Source organism: Bufo gargarizans, chromosome 6 (genome assembly GCF_014858855.1).
Source record: "Bufo gargarizans isolate SCDJY-AF-19 chromosome 6, ASM1485885v1, whole genome shotgun sequence".
Taxonomy (NCBI): Eukaryota; Metazoa; Chordata; class Amphibia; order Anura; family Bufonidae; genus Bufo; species Bufo gargarizans.
Window position 1 is genome coordinate 330,630,843 of NC_058085.1, and position 23,221 is coordinate 330,654,063.

At 44.4% G+C, this 23,221-nt stretch overlaps 1 protein-coding gene across 2 annotated transcripts in view; it reads left to right on the plus strand.

Annotated features, from left to right (window-relative positions):
• The first annotated feature begins 572 nt into the window (after window positions 1-572).
• Window positions 573-23,221, plus strand: part of LOC122942311 (disintegrin and metalloproteinase domain-containing protein 9-like) — a 68,558-nt gene continuing 45,909 nt past the window's right edge. For both annotated transcript variants that reach the window (XM_044299855.1, XM_044299856.1), the window contains exons 1-6: window positions 573-1,800; window positions 14,623-14,711; window positions 18,522-18,589; window positions 20,027-20,105; window positions 21,674-21,753; window positions 22,988-23,162. In XM_044299855.1, the coding sequence (XP_044155790.1) occupies window positions 1,677-1,800; window positions 14,623-14,711; window positions 18,522-18,589; window positions 20,027-20,105; window positions 21,674-21,753; window positions 22,988-23,162 (615 nt within the window). In that variant the 5' untranslated portion in view covers window positions 573-1,676. The remainder of the gene's footprint in view (window positions 1,801-14,622; window positions 14,712-18,521; window positions 18,590-20,026; window positions 20,106-21,673; window positions 21,754-22,987; window positions 23,163-23,221) is intronic.

Sequence of the window (23,221 nt, forward strand, 5' to 3'; positions counted from 1 at the left end):
AGAACAGAGACCAGCAGCTATGGAGCAGGTAAGTTAACAATTTTTTTTTAACCCCTCCATCTCTAATTTACTTTGCATTCTGTATTAGGAATGCTATAATCTTCCCTTATAACCATGTTATAAGGGAAAATAATAAAATCTACACAACACCGATCCCAAGCCCGAACTTCAGTGATGAAGTCCAGGTTTAGGTCTGGGTACCAAACATGCCGATTTTTCTCACGCGCGTGCAAAACACATTAAAACGCTTTCCACTCGCGCAGAAAAATCGCGCATTTTCCCGCAACGCACCCGCATCTTATCCGGGCAAAAAACATGACGCCCGTGTGAAAGAGGCCTTTCTGTTTTAAAAGCAGAAAAATAAAAATTTTGAAAATTGCAATTTTTTTAAAATTTTTGGTCAATTTGGGATTTTTTCATAAAGGTGATATATATTGACTCAAATTTATGACTGTCATGAAGTACAATGTGTCACGAGAAAACAGTCTCTGAATGGCTTGGATAAATAAAAGTGTTCCAAAGTTATTACCACATAAAGTGACACAAAAAATGGCCTGGGCAGGAAGGTGAAAACTGGCCCGGGGTAGAAGGGGTTAAGGTGGATTTACACTGCCCAATATTCCGGCACATTATCAGGCTCGTTCCGACAATCTGTCTGTGTAATTGTACCGCCCATCAACCGATGAACAAGCAAAACGCTCATTCATCAGGTGATCCTATTGTCTGTGCAGGCAGATGAATCACTGTTTGTGAGCAGCAGACCGTGCAGTCTAAACAGCGATTTCCACCCAGAAACAATGATCCTGTATGAGGACGAGGGATCGCTATACTGTGGAGGAGATCGCTGCATGTAGATGCAGAGCTTCACCTCCACTGAGCGAGCAGCCAGCTGTCAAATTGGCTGTAACATCAGGCAGTGTAAACCCGTCTTTATTTTCCTGGGAAACAAAGGATCAGCATGATAAGAGTCATCATGTGGGATGATATGATGTCAGATAAGAGACGGCCAGTCCTGCTGAGATCAGTGGGGGTCCAGTGTTCCCCTGTTTGGAGCTCTACTCCTGTATGTCCATTACTGCTCCATTGTTAAAGGGGTTTTCCAGGGTTTAGAGACTGATGACCTAGACTCAGGGTAGGTAATCAATATCAGACTGTTGGGGGTTCGACGCCCGCCACTCCCACCGATCAGCTGTTTCGTGTAGCCGCCGCTGCCATAAACTATACAGTGTAGGAAGCAGACAGCTCAGTACACAGTCTAGTGGCCACGCTGGGGTATTGCAGCTCAGCGCCTATTAAAGGGAAGCCTTCTGCTCTGTACACTCTATGGCTTCCAATCCAGCGGCTGCTTGAAACAGCTGATTGGTAGGAGTGTCAAGTGTCGGATGATCTGATATACTGTAAATTACCTATCCCCAGGTGAGGTCATCATTATCTGTTGCTCGGACAAGCCCTTTAAGGGAACGATATTGTATAGAGGAATAAGCCTTTACCTTGCCCACATGTAATCAGCTAATTCTTCTCCGTTCAAGCAGTGTCCACAACAGTGGAAGAACTTGTGGGACTGGTTCCTGCACATACCTGAGAGCCGGGGAGCACCGCACTGCAAGCTATTTGCGGACTCTCATTCTGTGCCTACCAGGAAAGGGTGAGAACCTGGCTTTTTCCAGTTTTGTGAAATGATTGTGTACACAAAGTTATGGACTGGTCTAGTACTGAGGAACCCGAAAAAGCACAAAGCACAGTTTCTAAACATGGGGGAGAGGTGGCTGCTATCGAGTTTCCTTTATATTCTGCTGAGCGGTGAGTAAATTGGGTTTTTGGAGTTCCAGACATGTCTTGCATACAGCAGTGGTATATGTGGGGCAGAAGGACCTAGGAATATACACAGCGCAGAGAGTAACAAGGAGCCACATAGCAAAATATAGATGGGACTCTGTTCCTTCTTACATTGGTCTCCACGTTGTCCTCTGTGCCTTCTGCTTCTTTCCTTGCTCTCCCAATCATCTAAATATAATGGAGATGGCTGGGTAACCTTAGTTGTCTCCTGGTAGCTGCCTGCTACCAAAATCTGTCAAGTCTGCAAGGTGACTGGTTATACATGGTAATCATTATTGTAGTAAATATCGTATAATTATAATGAGCCACTGTTATTACATTATAGATTTGCATTTTATAACCATACAGTTACTTAATTACTACCTCCAATGTAAAATAATTGTAAATAAATAAAAAATCTGCAAACATCATATATAAATTGATCAATCAAGTGGTAACATTTTCTTAGTAAAACCAAAAAGTAAATATATAAAATAATAGCTGCCTAAAACCTGTTCAGGTAATTGCTCAAGGTAAAATCAACCGCGGGCCCTGCAGCAACACACATACATATAATTAAGGGCTCATTCAGACGACCGTATGTTTGTCCGCATCCGTACTTCCGTTCCGCGGCCCCACAAAAAGATAGAACATGTCCTATTATTGTCCGCAGCTGCGGACAAGAATAGGCATTTCTATCATAGGGCTGGCCGTTTTGTTCAGCAAAATTCAGAACGCACATGGCCGGTATCCGTGATTTGCGGACCGCAAAAACAGATACGGTCTTATGAATGAACCCTAACAAAGACAGACCTGTCGCGTATAGAAATGTCGTTAAACAAGGTTCAGATCAGCCCAACGTTGAAAAACAAACAAAATTATACGGGGTGAATGTTGTATCTGACGTGCCGCTAATTTCCCAAGTTGTGGTATAGGACTTAGTAGTTTTTGAAGTTAATAGTTCCAGTTGTCCAACCAAAAAAAGAGAGTAAGATTTAAAAAAAAGAGGAATACAATCCCATTACTAGTGGCCTCACCACGAGCTAGATGAAACGCTGCAGAGTTCCCAGCGCCGTTCTCGTGTGCCGGTAGGCACTGAAGGGAAAATCAGACTTCGCACATGCATTGTGGTTGTTTCTTGTAGTTCCACGGGCTGTTAGTTAGGTCTTATGCACATGAGCATGTATGCCCCGTGCCCATGCTGCTGACTTCTATATGCGGTCCCCAATGCACGGGCACCATCCTTGTGCACGCCGTATGCGGATCGCGGACCCATTCAAGTGAATGATACATTCTGCACCTGGTGCTTCATACTGATGTCCCCTCTCCTTCAAATCATGCCCCCCCCCCCCTTTAGATTGACAGCGTTGAGATCTCACGCCTGTGCGCCAGAAGTGGCAGTGCTGTCGGCTTGGGGTCCTGGGTTCGAATCCAACCAAGGACAACATCTGCATGAAGTCTGTATGTTCTCCCTGTCTTTGAGTTTCCTCTGGGTTACTCCAGTTTCCTCCCACAATCCAAAGACATACTGATAAGGAACTTAGATTGTGAGCCCCGGGGTAATTTGTTGGAAGTCGGAAAAGTGGTCAAGTAAAGTAAAGATCTGAGCAATTTTTTACAAGGTCCAGGGGTGATGGCTAGACAACTGGGTCAGCACATCTCCAAAACTGCAGGTCTTGTGGGATATTCCCTGCAGGCTGCCGCTACTACCTTCCATGGGTCAAGAGTGCTGAAGGCTCACTCGTGGGCTGTGGGGGCCATGCATGTGGGATGGAAGGCTAGCCCATTCTGATCCCACATGCTGGCTATTATAATAGGGTATCACAGCTTGCTCCATATTGGTTTGAGTAGAAGGTGGCCTGGTCTGATGAATCATGTCTACTTTTACATCATGTGGACATGTGAGTTCACACTTCAGTTATTTGGTCAGTTATTTCCATCAGTTATTGTGAGCCAAAACCAGGTTCGGGTCAAAAACACAGAACAGGAGGACGTTTTTTCACTACACCTGATCTCTGAGGAGGCTTCACTCCTGGTTTTGGCTCAAACAACTGATGTAAATAACTGACCAACTGAAGTGTGAACTGGGCCTTACCGGGGGAAGAGATGGCACCAGGATGCTATATGGGAGGAAGACAAAATGGCCGAGGCAGTGTGATACTCTGAGCTTCAGGGTGCATTCACAGGACTATATGTATCTATGACGTTCGTGTTGCATCTGTTTTTTTTGAGGATCCATTGCAACAATGCCTATTCTTGTCCACAAAAGGGACAAGAATGGGAATTTTCCCCACTCACGCCAGGTCTAAAAAAGTGGGTGTGGCGTGGGCTGGATGGCGTCTCATTTTCTACACCTGTTTTAGGCGTAGAAAATGGTCTAAATGTAAGGCTACATGCACACGAACGTTAGGGCTCCGTGCTCGTGCTGCGGGCCGCAATGCATGGGCACAGACTGTGGGGCAGCCGCATGCAGATCGCGGACCAATTCACTTGAATTGGGTCCGCGATACGCATCAGACGGTCCGTAGTACATGCACTCCGTAGTGCTTCCGTAAGGTTCCAGAGGTTCCGTAAGGTGCCTCCATTCCGCATCTCCATGAATGGGTCTGCGATCCGTGATGCAGAATGCACACGGCCGGTGCCTGTGTATTGCGGACCCGCTGTATGTGGGCCACAATACTGCCACGGGGGGCACACGGTCGTGAATGGGTCCGCGATCCACATGCGTCTGCCCCACGGTCTGTGCCCGTGCATTGCGGACTGCAGCACAGGCATAGAGCCCTAACGTTTGTGTGCATGTAGCCTAAGGCTACATGCACATGACTGCGTGCCCCCCCCCCGTGGCCGTATTGCGGGTCCGCAATACACGGGCACTGGCCGTGTGCATTCCGCATCGCGGGCCGCATGCACAACTTTTTTGTCGGATGCGGATCGCGGACCCCATTCAAGTAAATGGGTCAGCAATCCGCATGCGGCTGCCCCGCGGTCTGTGCCCATGCATTGCGGACCGCAATTTGCGGTCCGCAGCACGGGCACAGAGCCCTAACATTCATGTGTATGTAGCCTAAGACTGTCTTACATTTAGACTGGTGGTGGGTGCGCCTAAGTTATATAGAGGTCTGCACCTGTTCATAACTTTGGAGGGTCCACCGCAAGATATACAGGTTATTAAGACTGTCATCTAAAACGCCGGCCAATGAGAGCGTTTTGTGTACAATAGTAGGTGCTATATAAAGAAAAATGAGCCATATAATATAATACCATCTCCATAGTCACTGGCCATCCTTCAGGATGCATCGACACAAAGAATGGCCAGAAGGAGGTTATTCACAGAAAAACACATAACGTCTTGAGGATTTACAGATACAGGGATAACTGGAGAATCCCTAAAGCCCAGAAAATTGCAAGGCATTGTTAAGCGGCTGACGTCCGACAAAGGGAAAGTCACAAAGTGATAACTATCGGAATTTACCCATTTATAATCCATTATGTGTCTACTTAATGGAGAGCTCGTATGAAGCAGGGGCAGATTGGCCATAGACCCGGTGGGTCGTTGCCACGGCCGGCCACTGGAAGTTTGGAAGTGGGGATGTATTTTGTGCTGCTGGCAGTATTTTGTGGAATTTGGCTTCTGTTAGGTGGTATAATGTGCCACAATATGGTATTGCTGGCCCTGCCTTCCATCAATTTGGACCCGACTACAAAACGGGTCAACTTTTAGTATATTTTCCAGGGCTAGTCCATCCCTGGTATGAAGAGTCAGGCTTTGTTCACACACATGGAGTGTCGGACTGGGGTACCTAGGGCCCACCAGTAAAATTTATTTTGGGGGCCCCCTTACGTATACAGTCAAGTATAATAAATAATTAACAAGTTTTTTATATGAACATAGGCTGGTTGAGGTGCTGTACACTGAATATATGTAGTGCAGTAAGTCTACTGTGTTATGTGCCACTTGTGCAGGGGGTGGGAGACTAGGGGCCCACCTTGCTCAGGGCCCCCCCGGGGGATTCCGCTGTGCACCTGTGGGCCACTCCAAGCCTGCACACATGGATTTGCTGCACAATTTTGGTGCGCATCAAGAATATAGAACAAGCGTACAGCACAATGCATGTAAATAGGGGTTTGGATTTTAAAAGGGTTCTCCGGGCTACAGATGTCGATGGCAGACAGCTCCGTACACCGTGTAGTGGCTATGTCGGAGTACTGCAACTCAGCTCCTATTCAAGTGAATGGGAGTTGAGTTACAGTATGCCAGTGTATGAAGCCTTCTGCTTCCTCTCCATACATTGTTAGTGTTCGGCACGGAAGCAGCTGGTCTTGGGGGTGTCAGACCCCCACAATCTGATATTGATGGCCTACCTTGAAGATAGATCATCAATAGACATGAGAGAATTGATTCTAATGAACCACATTCATTAGCAACACATGCGCAGTTGGTATCTTCACTGCTCGGGTAGCAGCGGCAGATCCTCTGTGCTTGTGCCGAGACGCTGAGAAATGATGGGGGTGTAAGATTGACCGGTCCAAGCGAGATGTCTGGCAATGGACTTGAGGTAATATACAGGTGAAACTCGAAAAATTAGAATATCGTGCAAAAGTTTATTTCAGTAATGCAAATTAAAATTTGAATATTGTGAAAAGGTTCAATATTCTAGGCTCAACGTGTCACACTCTAGTCAGCTAATTAATCCATATCCCCTGAACAAAGGGGACCTCAAAATTGTGACTTTTGGGTTTCATAAGCTGTAAGCCATAATCATCCAAATTATAACAAATAAAGGCTTGAAATATCTTGCTTTGCATGTAATGAGTCTATCTCATATGTTAGTTTCACCTTTTGGCCCCTTTCACACGGGCGAAATGCGTGAGATGAACCCGCACTGAGTCCTGACCCATTCATTTCTATGGGGCTGTGCACATGAGCTGCGATTTTCACGCATCACTTGGGCGTTGCATGAAAATCGCAGCATGCTCTATATTCTGCGTTTTTCACGCAATGCAGGCCCCATAGAAGTGAATGGGGCCGCATGAAAATCGCAAGCATCTGCAAGCAAGTGCGGATGCGGTGCGATTTTCACACATGGTTGCTAGATGACGATCGGGCTGGGGACCCGATCTGTATTTTCCCTTATAACATGCTTATAAGGGAAAATAATAGCATTCTGAATACAAAATGCAAAGTAAAATAGTGATGGAGGGGTTAAAAAAAAAAATTTACTCACTGAGTCCGCCCACTTGATCGCGTAGTTGCGGATCTCTGTCTTCTTCTGTAATGTTGAGCTGCTGGCTAAGGACCTGTGGTGACGTCACATCACATGATCCAATCACATGGTCCCTCACCATGGTGATGAACCATGTGATTGGACCATGTGATGAGCACAGTGATGTCATCAAAGGTCCTATTCCTGTGCACAGCAAAGAAGAAGACAGAAGAGATGCCGGCTGCGCGATCAAGTGGATTAAGGTGAGTTAAATATTTTATTTATTTTTTTCTAACCCCTACAGCCCTATTGTACTATGCATTCTGTATTAAGAATGCTATTATTTTCCCTTATAACCATGTTATAAGGGAAAATAATACAATCTACAGAACGCCTAACCCAAACCCAAACTTCTGTGAAGAAGTTCGGGTTTGGGTACCAAACATGCCGATTTTTCTCACTTGCGTGCAAAAAATTGCGCATGTTCCCGCAACGCACCCGCACCTTTTCCCGCAACGCCTGTGTGAAACCAGCCTTTAAGTTGCATTACTGAAATAAATGAACTTTGCACGATATTCAAATTTTTGGAGTTTCACCTGTAAACTGTACGTCAGTCCACTGAGGCCCCCATGGGTTTATATTACAGAACCACAAGCACTCAATATAGTGTTTCTATGAGGCACTGACGTCTCTCCGAAAATTACATGTAACACCTCCATATACCTCCCTTTCACTTTACAATGACCAAGCTTTATGTACTCCTATCATCACCTCTCCCTGCGCCAAGACACTCAAACAACAGCAATACGTCATCTGTCAGTTCATCCAAGATCAGGCTGACAGCGGTTACTCCCTGTACACGTACTAATTTTGCCAGCGGGTGGAATTCACACCAGTCTGGTATTACGAGTCCTGCTGTTACTCTACATGTCAAGCATCATTAAAACACATAAAGATCTGTGCTCCAGGGGTTTTCCAATCCTGATCTACCGATTCTAATCCTGATCAACAGAAGATTATTTGCAAGAATACCAGGGCTTGTAAACATTAGTTCTATGTCAAACATTTATTCCGTACATGGCTCCCACCCCTCTCCTCGTACATTGCACAGGGCATAGCGCCAGCCCGCGGCTACGTGACCTAGCATGAAGCGAGCTTGTGGCAGGGTCACTGTGCCGAGCGTTTTTCCAAACAATGTAAAGTAGAGTTAATAGAAGGAGGTTCCCCGTTGAGGACCTTCATCCATTAGCCACAGTGGGACGTCCATTCATTACACAGACAGAACATTGTTTTCCCACTTCCCAAAAACAGGAATCCACAATGAGAATGGAGCAATGTGTGACCACCATGCCATTCACTTCTATGGGACTGGCATGTACAGGGGTCAGCATTTCTCCAGCAGTCCCACAGAAGTCAATGGCGTGGTGGTCACCCATGTGTGCCACCGCTTATTCTCATCGAGGACTCTGGGACCTTCATGTTTTGTGATGTAGAAAAACAATGGTCTGTCTGTGTAATGAATGGGTCCTCTGCTTTTGCAATTGCTGGGATTCCCAGCGGTCAGACAGCAAGCTTTTGGACACTTATTCCCTATACTGGTATTAGCAAAAAGTATTGTTAGGCTACTTTCACATCTGGGTTTACCTGATCCGGCAGAGGAATAGCCTGCCGGAGTTCCCAGTATCTGGCATAGCCGGATTCTGCCGTCCACCGCCAGACTCCATTGACTATAACGGATTAGCCTGGTTTCTGGTACAAGTGTGGGTTTTGGCCAAACAAGAAACACATCAGTCACGTCAGTACCTGTCCCTGTTGGTGTGTGGGAAAAAACTGCAGTGCCCATGGGAAACACACAGAAACTGGATGCAGATGTTGCCCTCAGATTCTAAATGAACATATCAGCACTTCAAGTCAAGACTACTGGCCACTAAACCACCGTGCTGACGGGAATAGGTCCAACACCACTGTAAGGGCTCATGCGTATGAACGTGTGCCGGCTGTTCTGTGCATTGGGGACCGCAATTTGCGGTCCCCAATGCACGGGCAACATCCATTCTGGGTCCACAGACGGATGCAGACTCATTCAACTTGAATAGGTCGTTTCAATGGGTCTGTGTACATGAGTGGTTTTTTTTTTCACACATCAGTTCTGCGTTGCGTGAGAATCGCAGCATGTTCTATATTCTGCGTTTTTCATTCAGCTCTGGCCCCATAGAAGTGAATGAGGCTTCAGTGAAAAATGTAATCCAGATGCAATGCGTTTTGGTTGCTAAGAGATGTTGTATGTGAACCTTCAGGGGTTATTTCACGCACGTGAAAAACGCATTGCACCCGCGCGGAAAAAACTGAACAACTAAATGCAGGCAAAACTGACTGTACTTGCTTGCTAAATGGTGCGAGTTTCACTGAACGCATCCTGAGCCAATCCGTATTGTTCGTGTGAAAGAGGCCTTAGAGGCAGTACCCTGTTCTGTACTAATGAGGGGTACGTACCCTGAACCAGTGTAGTCTCCAGATGGACGTCTCTGGTTCGGCTGGTATGAGCTGTGTATACCCTGGTGTGTCTCTTCAATGAGAAACATTACCCCCTGAGCTGCATCTAAAAGTCTTTTCTCAAGGGCTATAGAGTAGTCAATGACCAGGAACATTCATTCACAATCATTGACTGCTTGTTAGTATCATTTAGATGCAGCAATCAATTACGGGGATGATCAGTTACCAAGATCGTTCATCCCCCATACAGTTTCATTATACACACAGTCATTTCCTGCAAACAAATGAGGATGTTTTTGTGCCGCATATATGATCAGTTCAGATGACCATGAGCTTTTTGCTGGCACATTTACAAAGGCCAATTATCAAGAACAAGCATTTATACAAACATTTGTTCCTAATTGCTTCAATCGTCGACCTGTGTAAAAGGGCCTTAAAAGGGGTTCTTCCAAATGTTTAATACATTTTGGCTCCTTTCCTACAGATCGGTGGAGGGCAGCACATTTACCAGCTCTCCGCTTCTTGGTTCCGCTTTGGTATATTGCTGCGTTCGTCTGCTCCAGTTCCCTCTCGTGAACTTCCAGTACGGACAGGGACAGGGTCACATGTGCTGCTGCAGCCAATGACTAGCTGCAGCGGTGACGTGTCCTCCAAGCAGCACATCACTGAGTCCACACCCCACTTGGGGGGACATGTCACCGCAGCGACTAGTCATTTCCTGCTGCGCAGCACGTGACCCTGGTATGTGCCGTAAGTTTACAAGCAGAAACCTCAGTGGTGGACTAAAGGAGCAGGAACCAAGTAATGGGTTGCAGGTAAGTATGCTTTACACCACACTTCCAGTAGGGAGGAGGGAATCCAAAATTTGTTTAAAAGCTGAAGAGCCCTGTAACACCCCAGAGTGGTGTTACCACTACTGCACCCTGCTACTATCTCTAATGGGCCAATATAATGTCATCTTATGTATGTCTTTCCAGGTCATCCACAATGTGCATTCATAATCTTTTTATGTAACTGTTTATTACATGTAATGTGCCTGGTTCACCAGCAGGTGGCAGCGTAAATGGCAGAGCTATCCTTAGAGAGAATGAAACCTACCATTCCATTCTCCCCCCCCTTTGGGTTGAAGTGGGCCAGTCCTGCTTGCTACCAGAAGGAGGTGGGGTAGTTCTAGTTTTTTCTGGTTGAGACTCCATGTTGGAGCTGCCAGGATTCTAACCTACTTTTTGGCTGAACATAAGTCCGACTACAAGAGTGAAGTGCATCATAAAGAGGAAACAAAGACACCAAGTCAGCTTGTCAGTACAGCAGAGTGAGAGAAAGATATAGCAGAGTTAAGTTTGTCTGCCAGTTTAATGCTAAAGCCTGCTGGAACCAAAACAAAGCCTGTAAACTGTTTGAAGAAACGTTTATTCAAAGTAAAGCTGCCATTGAACTTCATCTCAAGGTCTGGACTCAAGTTATTCTTTCCAATCCCTCAATTATTCCCCCTATTTATTGCTTTGGAGCCAAAGCCTGGGGTCCAACGTTATCCAGGTAGGAGCACCGTGACACACATAAAGAGACATTTAGGCCGCACTATACCACTCAGCATTCCTACACCTGGGACGCGTTATAGAGCAGGCCCTGGGGGGAGGTTCCCGTTGCAGCCCCTTTAAGGCATTTCATCTAGCTAGCTCTCTTCTGTCTACAAATGGGTGTCTCAGGCTTGGCTGGATTTGGCATCTTTACAAGGAGTCTGTCATTAGGAACTTCACTTTAAACCTGGCACAATGCCTGGTAGGACTGGCTCCGCATAATCTGATAATTCCTTTCCTTTCCTGTTCTGATGCTGCACCTATGAAATGTAATGCTTTTTATTAATATGCTCATAAGCTAAGTGCACTGAGAGTAGGCCTAAGCTACTCGGTGCACCCTAGCTCTACCACTTTCCTCTGCCAGCCCGTACCTCTCATTCTTAATTGAAAAGGCCAGGATACTGTATTGTTTTCTCACCCGGCTCTGAAATCTCATGCCTCACTCCTCCACCGTCCGGTAGAAAATCAGTGCATGTGCAGTACAACACTGGGTCCCCGAGATAAAGATCTATTCTGCGCTTGCGCCAAAATTCCAATGAATGGCACAGTCATAGGATTTCAGGGAGAGAGAACAATGCAGGAGCCTGGTCAATCAAGAAGGAAAGAGAGGGGCTGGCAGAGGACAGCAGAGATGCTAGAGTACACCAATAAAAAGCATTATTTTTCAGATAGTCAATGGAAAAGAAGGATATTATTAGATTATGCTGAGCCAGTCCTGCCTGATGAATAGGCAAGATAACAAAAACAGGGTAATATAAGGGGGCTTAAAGTGTAACTGTCGTTCTCTTTTATTTTATTTTTGTAATGTGTAGGGGCAGTGATACTGAACATTTTTGTAATATACTTTTATTACTGAAATCGCACATTTCTATTAAAAAAATAGCTCTAAAGTGGCCCATTTTGAGCCTTAGCAATGCTCCTCTCTTCTGTTTACATAAGGGTCCATTCACACGTCCGCAAATGGGTCTGCATACGTTCCGCAATATCGGGTACGGGTGCGGACCTATTCATTCTCTATGGGGCCGAAACAGATGCAAAGAGCACACTATGTGCTCTCCGCATCCGTATTTCCGGAGCGCGGCCCCGATGTCACGCCTTGCCCTGTGAATGTGCGGAGATCTGTCAGACTGGCTGCACATGTCTGACTTCTTTGTTTTGATTTGGGTTTGCGCTGGATCCACCTTCCCTCGGGTGTACTGGGTTTCATTGTTAGTGAGGCTATATATCCCTCCTCCCCCCCTCCCCCAGTGGCCTGTGCGGGTTATAGTTCTTTTCTAGGAGTGATGGATTTGTGGTGGATCGTCTGCTCCAGCTCTGCTCAAGATAAGTCCTCTCCTTCATTTCCCTTTGTGTGTTTTTCTAGGCCTCTAGGGAGACGCTTGCTTCTTCCTAAGCAGCAGGTTGCCTCTTCCCTTTTCCCTGCTGCTTAGGGTTTGCCCAGGGTGTTTAGGTTTTAGGCACGAGCGCATGTGCATATCTACCCTAAGGGTATGCACATGGGCACAGCAGTTTAGGGAAAGCTTTTAGGGATCGCTAGGAGGTGATCCTTTTCTCCCTAGCTTTTGGGCCTAGTCATTTGTTCTGTTTGTTTTCCCGTGTTTGGTTATTTCCCCGCTTACCTACATATCGTGACACCCGAACTTCCGGGCCGCGGCTCCGCCAAAAAATAGAACATGTCCTATTCTTGTCTGCAATTGCGAACAAGAATAGGCAATTCTATGGGGGGTGCCGGCCGGGTGTATTGCGGATCCGCAATACACTACGGACGTGTGAATAGACCCTTACAGTGGAGACTTGCGAACACTGACTGTGTTATGTAAACAGAAGACAGAAGAGTGTTGCTAAGGCTCAAAATGGGCCACTTTAGAGTTATTTTTCTATTAGAAATATACAATTTCAGTAATTAAAGTATATTTGAAAAAATGTTCAGTATCACTGCCCCCACACATTGCAAATATAAAAAAAATAATGACAGTTACACTTTAAGTGCAATGATTTATTAAATAAAGGGCATATAAAAAACATATGGAAATCATGTTTACAAAATCTTGTGTTATACAAAATACACGTCCTCATCAAAAGAGAACACAGATTTCATACCAACAAACTATAAATGAAGATATCGGCCATACAGGTCATCATTGTATAATACAGAATAAAAATAAATACATGCACCACCTCAACATCGGAACAATAGAAAAAGCCTTCATCAAAACAGAACGCATCGTATAAATAAAGACACAGGCTATTGTGACATCACCAAAATAGAACACAACCTAGAAATACGGACAAAGACTATTGTGACATCATCACAATAGAACACAGTGTATGAATGAAGTGTATTATGGCATCATCTCAATACAACAGAGTATATGAATGAAATGTATTATGACATCATCTCAATAGAACACAATATATAAATTAATTGTATTATGACATCACAATAGAACACATTGTATAAATGAATTGTATTATGACATCACACTAGAACACATTTGTATAAATAAAGTGCGTTATGACATCATCACAATAGAACATCACTTATAAATGAACAGACAACCAATTGATATTACACACATATAGTATAGACTCAATCTTTATTATTAAAAGGAGAACAATTAAATACATAATACAGCAAATGAATGCATATAGTGGTAGCAGTGCAGGAAAATACTGCGACAAGTATAAAACCACCATCCCTCCAAAACCAATAACTCCTATGGTCCGTTTGGCATAGTCAATGGAAAGATTGCACACCAACAATTTAATACTAATGTTGTGTAAAAATCACATATAAAAGTATAAATAGTGGACTACTCTAGTACCTTGACATTATACCATAATACCTCATCAGACCAATTGCAATGTCATTGCATATAAGTTAGACATGGAGTCTCCACAGGAATCTCCAAATACACCACAAGTGTGCTAACATAAATGCAAGCAAATACTGACCAGGGGAGGAGAGAGGATGATGGCACCAACCCGACGTGCGTTTCGCCTCGCTTCTTCAGGGAGCGTGGCGAAACGCGCGTCGGGTTTTTAACTTTTCCCGTAACCTTCAAAAATTTAGGGCAATGGGAGGGTATATAGGTTTAGGTTTGCAACCAAGCCCAGGTGTCTGCAAAAGCCCAATGGCCCTTATACCACATAGACATCTGGCTCATGCGCAGTGATGTGAGGTATACTGGCCACAGTGCATGCACTGGATGCCCCCTGGGCTGCCTTGTAATTACACATCCCAGCCTGTAGGACGTCCAGAGTGCATGACTCATCAGAAGACCTGATCTGGGAATTAAAGGGATTTTTCAGGCTCCTGATATTGATTACCTATCCTCAGGTTGTGTGCTGACAGGTTCCTCTAAATTACACCTGTACAGTGCACGCAGTAATCTGATTAGAAAGGGATTAGATTGGATAATCCATAGGTGATAACAATACCAGATTAATGGAAGTCTCCATGGATGACCTTTGTATCTCCTGCAAAGTGTAAATGGCCCTGCATAATGATAGCATTATTGTATTATCTTTAGGATATCACATTTCTGGACTGCAGGATGATGAAATTGTTTTTCCGGAGCGACTGGTGAACAGAGTGAGGAGGAACGTGGATGACAGCACGGTAAGCCTTAATCCTGTAATTGTAATGTCCATATGTCTCCTACGTATCATGAAGGAAATTGCGCCATAAAGACAAACATAATAAAAATTCCTTACAGGGCATTTTACAGCGCGAGACTAGAAATACATGGCTTCTATTACTGCAGCTCAGCCGACTATCCTCGTCAGTCCCATAGACTGGAGCGGCAGTCCCTTCATGCGCGCATGGGATCTTGTGATCAGTCGGGGTTCCAGCAGTATTAACCCCAGCAAACAGACTCCTACGACCTATGCTGTAGATAAGCGATAAATATTGTTTGTGGGGCAGGTTCCAAGCCTAAATCCACATGAAATCTGCATCTCATGGATAGCAATGGGGCTTCTGCTACCCCGCTCACATGCATCGGAAAATGTATGCATGGATTTTAAGTGGCGTGACTAATTTCAGACAGAAATATAAAGGATAGGCCCACTGAATGACAATGGAGCTACTCTCTATCAACAGCCTCAGATTTCTGTTGTGGAAATGTATGTCAGATAATATTCCAAAGTATGAACAGACCCTTAAAGGGGTTGTGCAAGAATAGGTGGAATGGATGGAATGGGTGGAAAGGAAGGTTACTTATCTTCTTCCCAGTGCTGTCCCCCGCTTCTTCTCTTCCAGGCCTTAGGCTCCCTTACTGAAAACATCCAGTTTTGGAGGTGTCCGCACAGTAACCTAAACTAGAATAGGCATGTGCATTCTTGGTGCTGTCTGGAAACGGCGCATGAACATTTTTTTGCTGCCACTGAAAGGCAGTGCGCTTTTCGGCATCGAATCCAGCACTAAAAATTCATTGTGTGGATCTACCCTAAAATTTAATTAATGCTACTGAATAAGCTCTTCTAAAAAACTCTTTCCCGGATGATTTACTTTGTCTTCAGGTTTGCACAGTAAAATGCAGGTGTAAAATCATTCGTTGCCTGGAATGTATAGTTTCCCATAAATCGGCGTCGCACCCATACCATGTCTATAAAACGCTGCATATTTCACATGTCTGGAACAGTCATTTTGTTCTTACTGACATCAAGTCAAGGGTTGTCACCGGTAAAACAAACAAACTTTGGTGTCAGGGCCACTTTACGGAAGCAACTAGTACAGAAGAAAGTCCCTACCTTGTAAATGCCACATAAATGGCCTGAGTGCTGGTTAACAAGTTATTCCTAAATACTTTCTGCTTCACAATCAGAAGATCATTTACCAAAGCCACCCCCAAACACGCCCTGGTGTGAGCAGGTCTTCCAGGCTGGTGAGGACGTGAAGTTACAGCCAAATGAGCATCAGGCAGTACTAACTAAAGGTGCTGTCACTTTTCTAGGCTCCTCATCCATAACCACTACCAGGAGGACTCCTACTTCAATTAAGGAAACTCCATAACAGGCTTTTCAATTGTATAAGATTAAAATTTAAAAAAACAGGACGGTGGGCTCCCATTGGCAGAGCAGTACCAGACACAGCTGCACAAAGGTGGATGGTGCTATATCGGTTACTGCAGGGACACTTCCATCAGAAACGGGTATTTGTGAAACTCAATGAGAGTAATTTTCAAATACATTTTATGTTATTCTTTGTTTTGCCTTTGTGCTGCCGGAGGGGTTTGGTTAATTTATGACGAGGCGCGTGCCCCATTATAAATTTGGTGCATCTAACTGGAGTAGTTTTCACTTCTGTTTGACGCCTGGAAAATTAGTCCCGATGTAAATTTGTCGGAGCTAAAGTCCCTCTCCAATCCCAAGTGGTGAGGACAATGCAAAAACACTGGTGCAACAAAATGTCTACAGAAGAGCATTGCATGGATCAATGTAAGGTGTGATGCCTGAACTGAATCACCAAATGAGAGCTCTCTGGTCGCAGTGATGGTCTGACTGAGACAGTTAAGTGAGACTGTTTGCTGTGCTAAAAGTCCAAAGAAAGACGAAGTTAAAGAGCTAGGACAGGACGTAAAATACATGGAGTGACTTGATGTGAAGTGAAATGATGTCCAGAAAAACATCCACCTGTTTTTCATAAAAAAATAAATAAACATACAATATTCACATATAGGCTGTTAATATGTGCTAAAATGTTGATGGAAGTATCCCTTTAAAGGGGTTGTGAAAGAATTAGGGGAGGGGGGGTTGCAAACCCCCTTCACATGGCCGGACCTGTAAGGGGAAGATTACTTACCTGCTTCCCAGCTCTGCCTCCTCGCTCCTTCTCTTCCAGGCCCGCGATGCTGCTCTTTGCTGTAAACATCAGGTTTGACATCACTGCAGGCAATCGCTGCAGTGGAAACCGGATCCACTTCCATCAAGGAGAGCTGGTCAGCACCGCGGCAGGTAAGGCTACTTTCACACTAGCATTCTGCTGTCCGCTCGTGAGCTCCGTTTGAAGGGGCTCACGAGCGGAGCAGAACGCTTCCGTCCAGCCCTGATGCAGTCTGAATGGATGCGGATCCGCTCAGACTGCATCAGTCTGGCGGCGTTCAGCCTCCGCTCCGCTCGCCTCCCCACGGCCGTGCGGAGGCGTGCGGATCCGTCCAGACTTACAATGTAAGTCAATGGGAACGGATCCGCTTGAAGATGACACCATATGGCTCAATCTTCAAGCGGATCCGTCGCCCATTGACTTTACATTGAAAGTCTGAACGGATCCGCTCAGGCTACTTTCGCACTTAGAAATTTTTCTAAGTTATTAATGCAGACGGATCCGTACTGAACGGAGCCTCCGTCTGCATTAATATGATCGGATCCGTTCAGAACGGATCCGATCAAACGCAAGTGTGAAAGTAGCCTAAGCAATCTTCCCTTTACAGGTCTAGCCAAGTGAGAGGGTTTGCCAAAGTCCCCTCCCCCATTCTTGCACACCCCTATAAGGGGCGGCAGTTTTCCAGTGTTCTGCCTCTGAAATCTCCACTCAAAACGAATTAAGCGTTCGTGCCTGGCAAGACCACTTACTGTTATCTCACTTATATATTCTTATTATAGCCAAATTTACCACTCTAACTCCTCCCACAGTTTTTACACTACATAGACAGTAATATACCAAAACGTGCAGATTGTTCCCAATTGGTGTGCTATCACTTTGTGGAACGTTTTGCCGAATGGATCACTAAATATCAGCGTTTTTGTGGAGAATTGGTCCCATAGAAATGAATGGCGGAATATTCAAAACTTTAGCCACCTCAAATTTGAAGGGCAATTTCTAAACTGCGACTGTGCCTTCATTTTTAATATTTCAGAGACATACTATGCATGGGTCTTGTGATTCTCACAATATAAAGCTCTTCGCTGTAGGATTTATAATTTTTAAACTACAACCGTTTGAAGATGGCAACCGCCAGTGGAGTGAGGAAGTTGGAGCAGTTTGTTTTGAACCGCTCTTCTCTGCCCTTGCTGTAGAGTGAGTTGCCATAGGAACCCAGGTGTGTGAGCAGCCAACAGAGGGACAAAAGCTAGAGTGCGAGCTGAAAGACATGATTTCTAAACTGCCACCACTCCCTCATTTTCATGCCCACCTACACAAATCGGCTGCTAATGTTTTTATAAATGTATGTTTTAATGTAACTGTGAAGCACTTTGGGCAACAACATTGCAATTAAATGTGCTATATAAATAAATAAAAGTTGAAATGTATTTCTCACTATCAAGCTTGCCATGTGCACTAGCTTTTCTACTTATGGAATTGCAGTTATAGTGGAGATCATATCTTAGATGCTATGAGAATGATGTGTGGAAAAAATTGCTTACATACCCTGCGGCATCAAAGATGTAATAAAACGTGAGACTGAGTTATTTCACTTTTTATCTTCAGGATGAGAATGTATCCTACATCATCCAAACTTCAAATCGTACTCTAATCCTTAATCTTCAGAGGAACAGGTATGGAGAACTTCTAAATGTTGTAAAGGTAGCTATTATTATTTCCATTCATTATTTTTTTATTTCTTGAGCACTATCAACATCCATTGTGCTTTACATAGAATAATACTGGGGTAGCACATTGTAGATATTGCAAAAGACACTGTGGTTCAGACGAAGTATTTTTCATAAGACACATGAGGTAGGAGACCGGCCCATCATAACATAGGTGTTACATTGGCGGCTCGGGTTCATCAGTTCTCTGCTTCTTCTGTTAGGTGTTACATCGGTGGTGTGGGTCTGTCACTGCTGTGCTTCTTCTATTAAGTGTTACATTGGTGGTACGGGTCTGTCACTGCTCTGCTTCTTCTATTAAGTGTTACATTGGTGGTCCGGGTCTGTCACTACTCTGCTTCATCTATTAGGCATTACATCGACAGTCTGGGTCCGTTACTGCTCTGCTTCTTCTATTAGGTGTAACATCAGTGGTCCGGGTCTGTCACTGCTCTGCTTCTTCTATTAGGTGTTACATCGGCAGTCTGGGTGTCACGATCGGCTGTGGGAGGGAAACACCACACCGAATATAAGAGTGAAAGGGGTGAGGGAATAAGGCCTGGAAACTAGGGAAAGGAGATGGACACCTCCTAGTAAAACCCTAATCAAAGTCCTGACTAACTGCACCTGCATGCAAAACTCGCCCGTGTGAAAGGGGCCTTACTGTATATCTGTTTGCCACTGAGGAACAAGGGTAGGGGTTATTGGGAATAATTGGCATAACGTCTAATTATAAAATTTTGATAAAATTGGAAGCAAAGCCAATAAAACGAGGGACAACTGGAATTTGTCAGGGGCTCTTGGAAGGAACTTTGTAGAGCTGAGGCTACTTTAACATCTGCGCTTTCCCTTTTTGCTACTGACATTTGTCATAGGATCTCAATAGCGGTGGAAAAAGCTTCAGTTTTGTCCCCATTCACTGTCAAAACTTAACTGAAGGAAATGGAGTGCGCCAGAATGCACTAGGTTCCGTTTCATTGCATTCCCATGACGCACACAAAAGAGCTGCAAGCAGCGTTTTTGACTGCGTCCTGGAATGTGGAGCAAGATGGATCCGTCATGACTCACAATGTAAGTCAATGGTGACAGATCCGTTTTCTCTGACACGGAAGAAAACGGATTCGTCCCCCATTGACTTACAGTGGTTTAAGTGCCGGATCCGTCATGGCTATTTTAGAGATAATACAACCGGATCCGTTCAAAACGGATGCAGCCGGTTGTATTATCATGAGGGAAGCGTTTTTGCTGATCCATGACGGATCGAGCAAAAACGCAGATGTGAAAGTAGCTTAAAGATAAGCAGAGGCAGGAACGATAGGAGCGTGACATCACATAGAAGTAGTGACATGGACAACATACATTGTAGACTCTGATTGTGTCCTGTGTATTTTTCACCGTCTTTAGAGATTTTGTGAGTAAAGACTTTGAGCACTTTACCTACAGCAAAGATGGTGGACTGAAGGCCCTCAATTCCACAGCACCGGTAAGTTTCATCGCATGCATCTCAGTAGTGGATGGGCGATCAATGTTCTCTGCTAGCCCCTTTCTTGTTACAAATCCCATCCTAGAATTATCCAGAATTTACTGAATAAAATACAGTTTTAATAAAGTAATGAAGATCCTTCAATCAACATACGCACATAACGCAATGCTATAATATTTATATAAACTGCTTATACTTCCTTTCTTGCAGGACCCGTCAATCCTCTCACGATAAGAGCTCATGCACGCGAACTTATTTTTTGTCAGTGTCTATTCCGTTTTTTTTTTTTACGGCCTGTATGCGGAGCCATTTATTTCAATGGGGCCGCAAAAAAGAAAAAAAATAAGGAAATGACTTCCATATCCGTATGTCCGCAAGTCTGATCCGCAAAAAAATAGAACATGCCCTATCCTTGTCCGTTTTGCAGACAAGGGCAGTCATTATTACAATGGATTTGCAAATATAAATAAATAAATGATGTAACACGGACGTCACACGTGGAGAGCAAATACATACGGTCGTGTGCATGAGCCCTAAGACAGCATAAAAAACGCAGGAGACTCACAAATACCACAAAAGTGTCTTAAAGGGAACCTGTCACCGGGATTTTGTGTATAGAGCTGAGGACATGGGTTGCTAGATGGCCGCTAGCACATCCTCAATACCCAGTCCCCATAGCTCTGTGTGCTTTTATTGTTTAAAAAAAAAAAAGTGGTTACATATGCAAATTAACCCGAGATGAGTCCTGTCCCTGACTCATCTCACATACAGGACACATCTCAGGTTAATTTGCATATGTATCAAATCGTTTTTTTTACACAATAGAAGCACACAGAGCTATGGGGACTGGATATTGCGGATGTGGTAGCGGCCATCTAGCAGCCCATGTCCCCAGCTCTATACCCAAAATACCGGTGACAGGTTCCCTTTAAGAGGACCTGTCACCACAGAAAGCAATGCTGCCTTAAAGCAGCGTGTTATAGAGCAGGAGGAGCTGAGCATATAGAGTTTTATGGGGAAGGATTCGGAAGAATTGGTATCTTATACATTTATATCTTTGCTTTTTTAAACAGCAGATTGATATATAGTTTTGCGGGAAAAGATTTAGTAAAACCTGTATTTTATACATTTATATCTTTGCTTTTTCCAACAGCTATCAGTACAGGAGGAGGTGTTATCAGTGACTGTCAGCTTTGTATCTATGTACTTCTATACACACAATGTTATCAATCACTGATAACACCTCTCTCCTGTACCGATAGCTGTACACAGGAGGTGAAAAAAGCAAAGATATAAATGTATAAAATACAGGTTTTACTAAATCTTTTCCCGCAAAACTATCTATCAATCTGCTCAGCTCTTCCTGCTTTAAAATAGCATTAACCTTTTAAAGGGGTTGTACTCTTTGGACAACTTATTTTTGCTAGAAAGGACCCTTAATGAAAAATGGATTACAGGGCGTCCTGCATCTGGGACCCCCAAAGATGAGCTTAGATCTGCACAGGATCAAAGGCAGAACGAAACATTAGGCATGGACATCAGATCATTAATGGACGTGTATTTTGCAGAAATACTCCTGTTATTACCATGGACAGGTGGAAGGAATGGAGGACTCTGTCGTTGCGCTCAGCGACTGTCATGGTCTCAGGTTAGTTTGCATGCATGTATTTACATTTGCAAAGGTAAAAATTAGGTGACAACATGGATGAGCTGGCTGACAACTCCAGTGGTGGAGAACGTGATAAAAGAACATGTCCTGTGTTCCTTCTACCAAATCACCCTAATCATCTTTTCTTTGTGATGTCACTAAATCCTTCCATAGACATCAGATATTTGTTGGTGAATCTGACCAATTTGGGCGGTATCTCTCAACAATCTAAAGGTGGCCATGGACCGGTCAAATCAAATTTTATCACCCGATGATCATGGGACAATCAGCCAGTATTGTCTGGTAAATGTCTCCTGTCTACAGTCAGTTTGATGTCTATGTGGACAGGAAGACCAATGTATAATGGGGGAGATTTATCAAAACTGGTGCAAAGGAAAACTGCCTCATTGGCCCATAGCAACCAAGGAGGAATCTGATTTTGTTGTTTTGGGCAACTAAACCAGTTTTCATAAATCTCTCTCAATGTCTCCTGTTCAGAGAAACATAGGTCGAGAAAGTTGGATATTATCCAAGCAATTCCTGGCAGCAATTTGAAGGGGTTGTCCTATTAATGCAAGGTATCCCCTATCAACAGAATGGGGATAATCATCGTACTGGTGGAGGTAGGACTACCTAGAAAGTGGGCCCATGCTCTTCCTTCTGAATGGAGCTGTGGTCACGCATGTGCTGCCATTCCGATTAGGTCTATGGGGCTGCTGGACATAAATTAGCGCTTGTACTCAGCTGTCTCCGGCAGTGCCATAGAGTGGAATGGAGCGGCAGGCACACATGGGCTTCTGCCATTTCATTAAAATGGGGAGCATGGGCCCCCCATCCTTGTGATCGGTGGGGGGCTCCCCTCTGCGTTGAGTGATGAGTCTAGCTATTCCAGATTGGGGCTACAGTCATCACTGGTGAAAGGGGTTGGGAAGTGTTCAGTGTAGAGAGCTGAGGGCACTGAACGAGAAGGGAATGCCTCCGTGGCACTTACAATCTACATAATGACCCAAATAAAGTGACAGCCATTACCCCTCCCTCCTTCTGGTCCCCTTATTATGTGATTTCTGAATATTCCAATATACATATTCATGAATTCAAATTCATCTGAGACATAAGGAAAAATCAACGTTATCACAAGTTCTCGGTTCTCATCTACATTTGCAGTCCGTGTCCTATATTTTTGTGTCATGTTGATTTTCTATTGTTCTAGTAATTACTTCTCCGTATTTTGCAGGGGAGTCATGTACCTGAGTGAGGTGCATTATGGGATTGAGCCTATGGAGCATCCCTTTGGTGGAGCACATCGGCTGTATCAGTTAGATGAGCCTGATGGAGCCTCTATGTGTGGCGTGGTGGAGACCGTGGACACCTCACATACTTTACTGCCCTCGTATTATCTACTCCGTAGGGTAAATGTCCCAATCCCCACTGTCATTTAATAAGTCAAGTCACATATAGTGCATTTTAT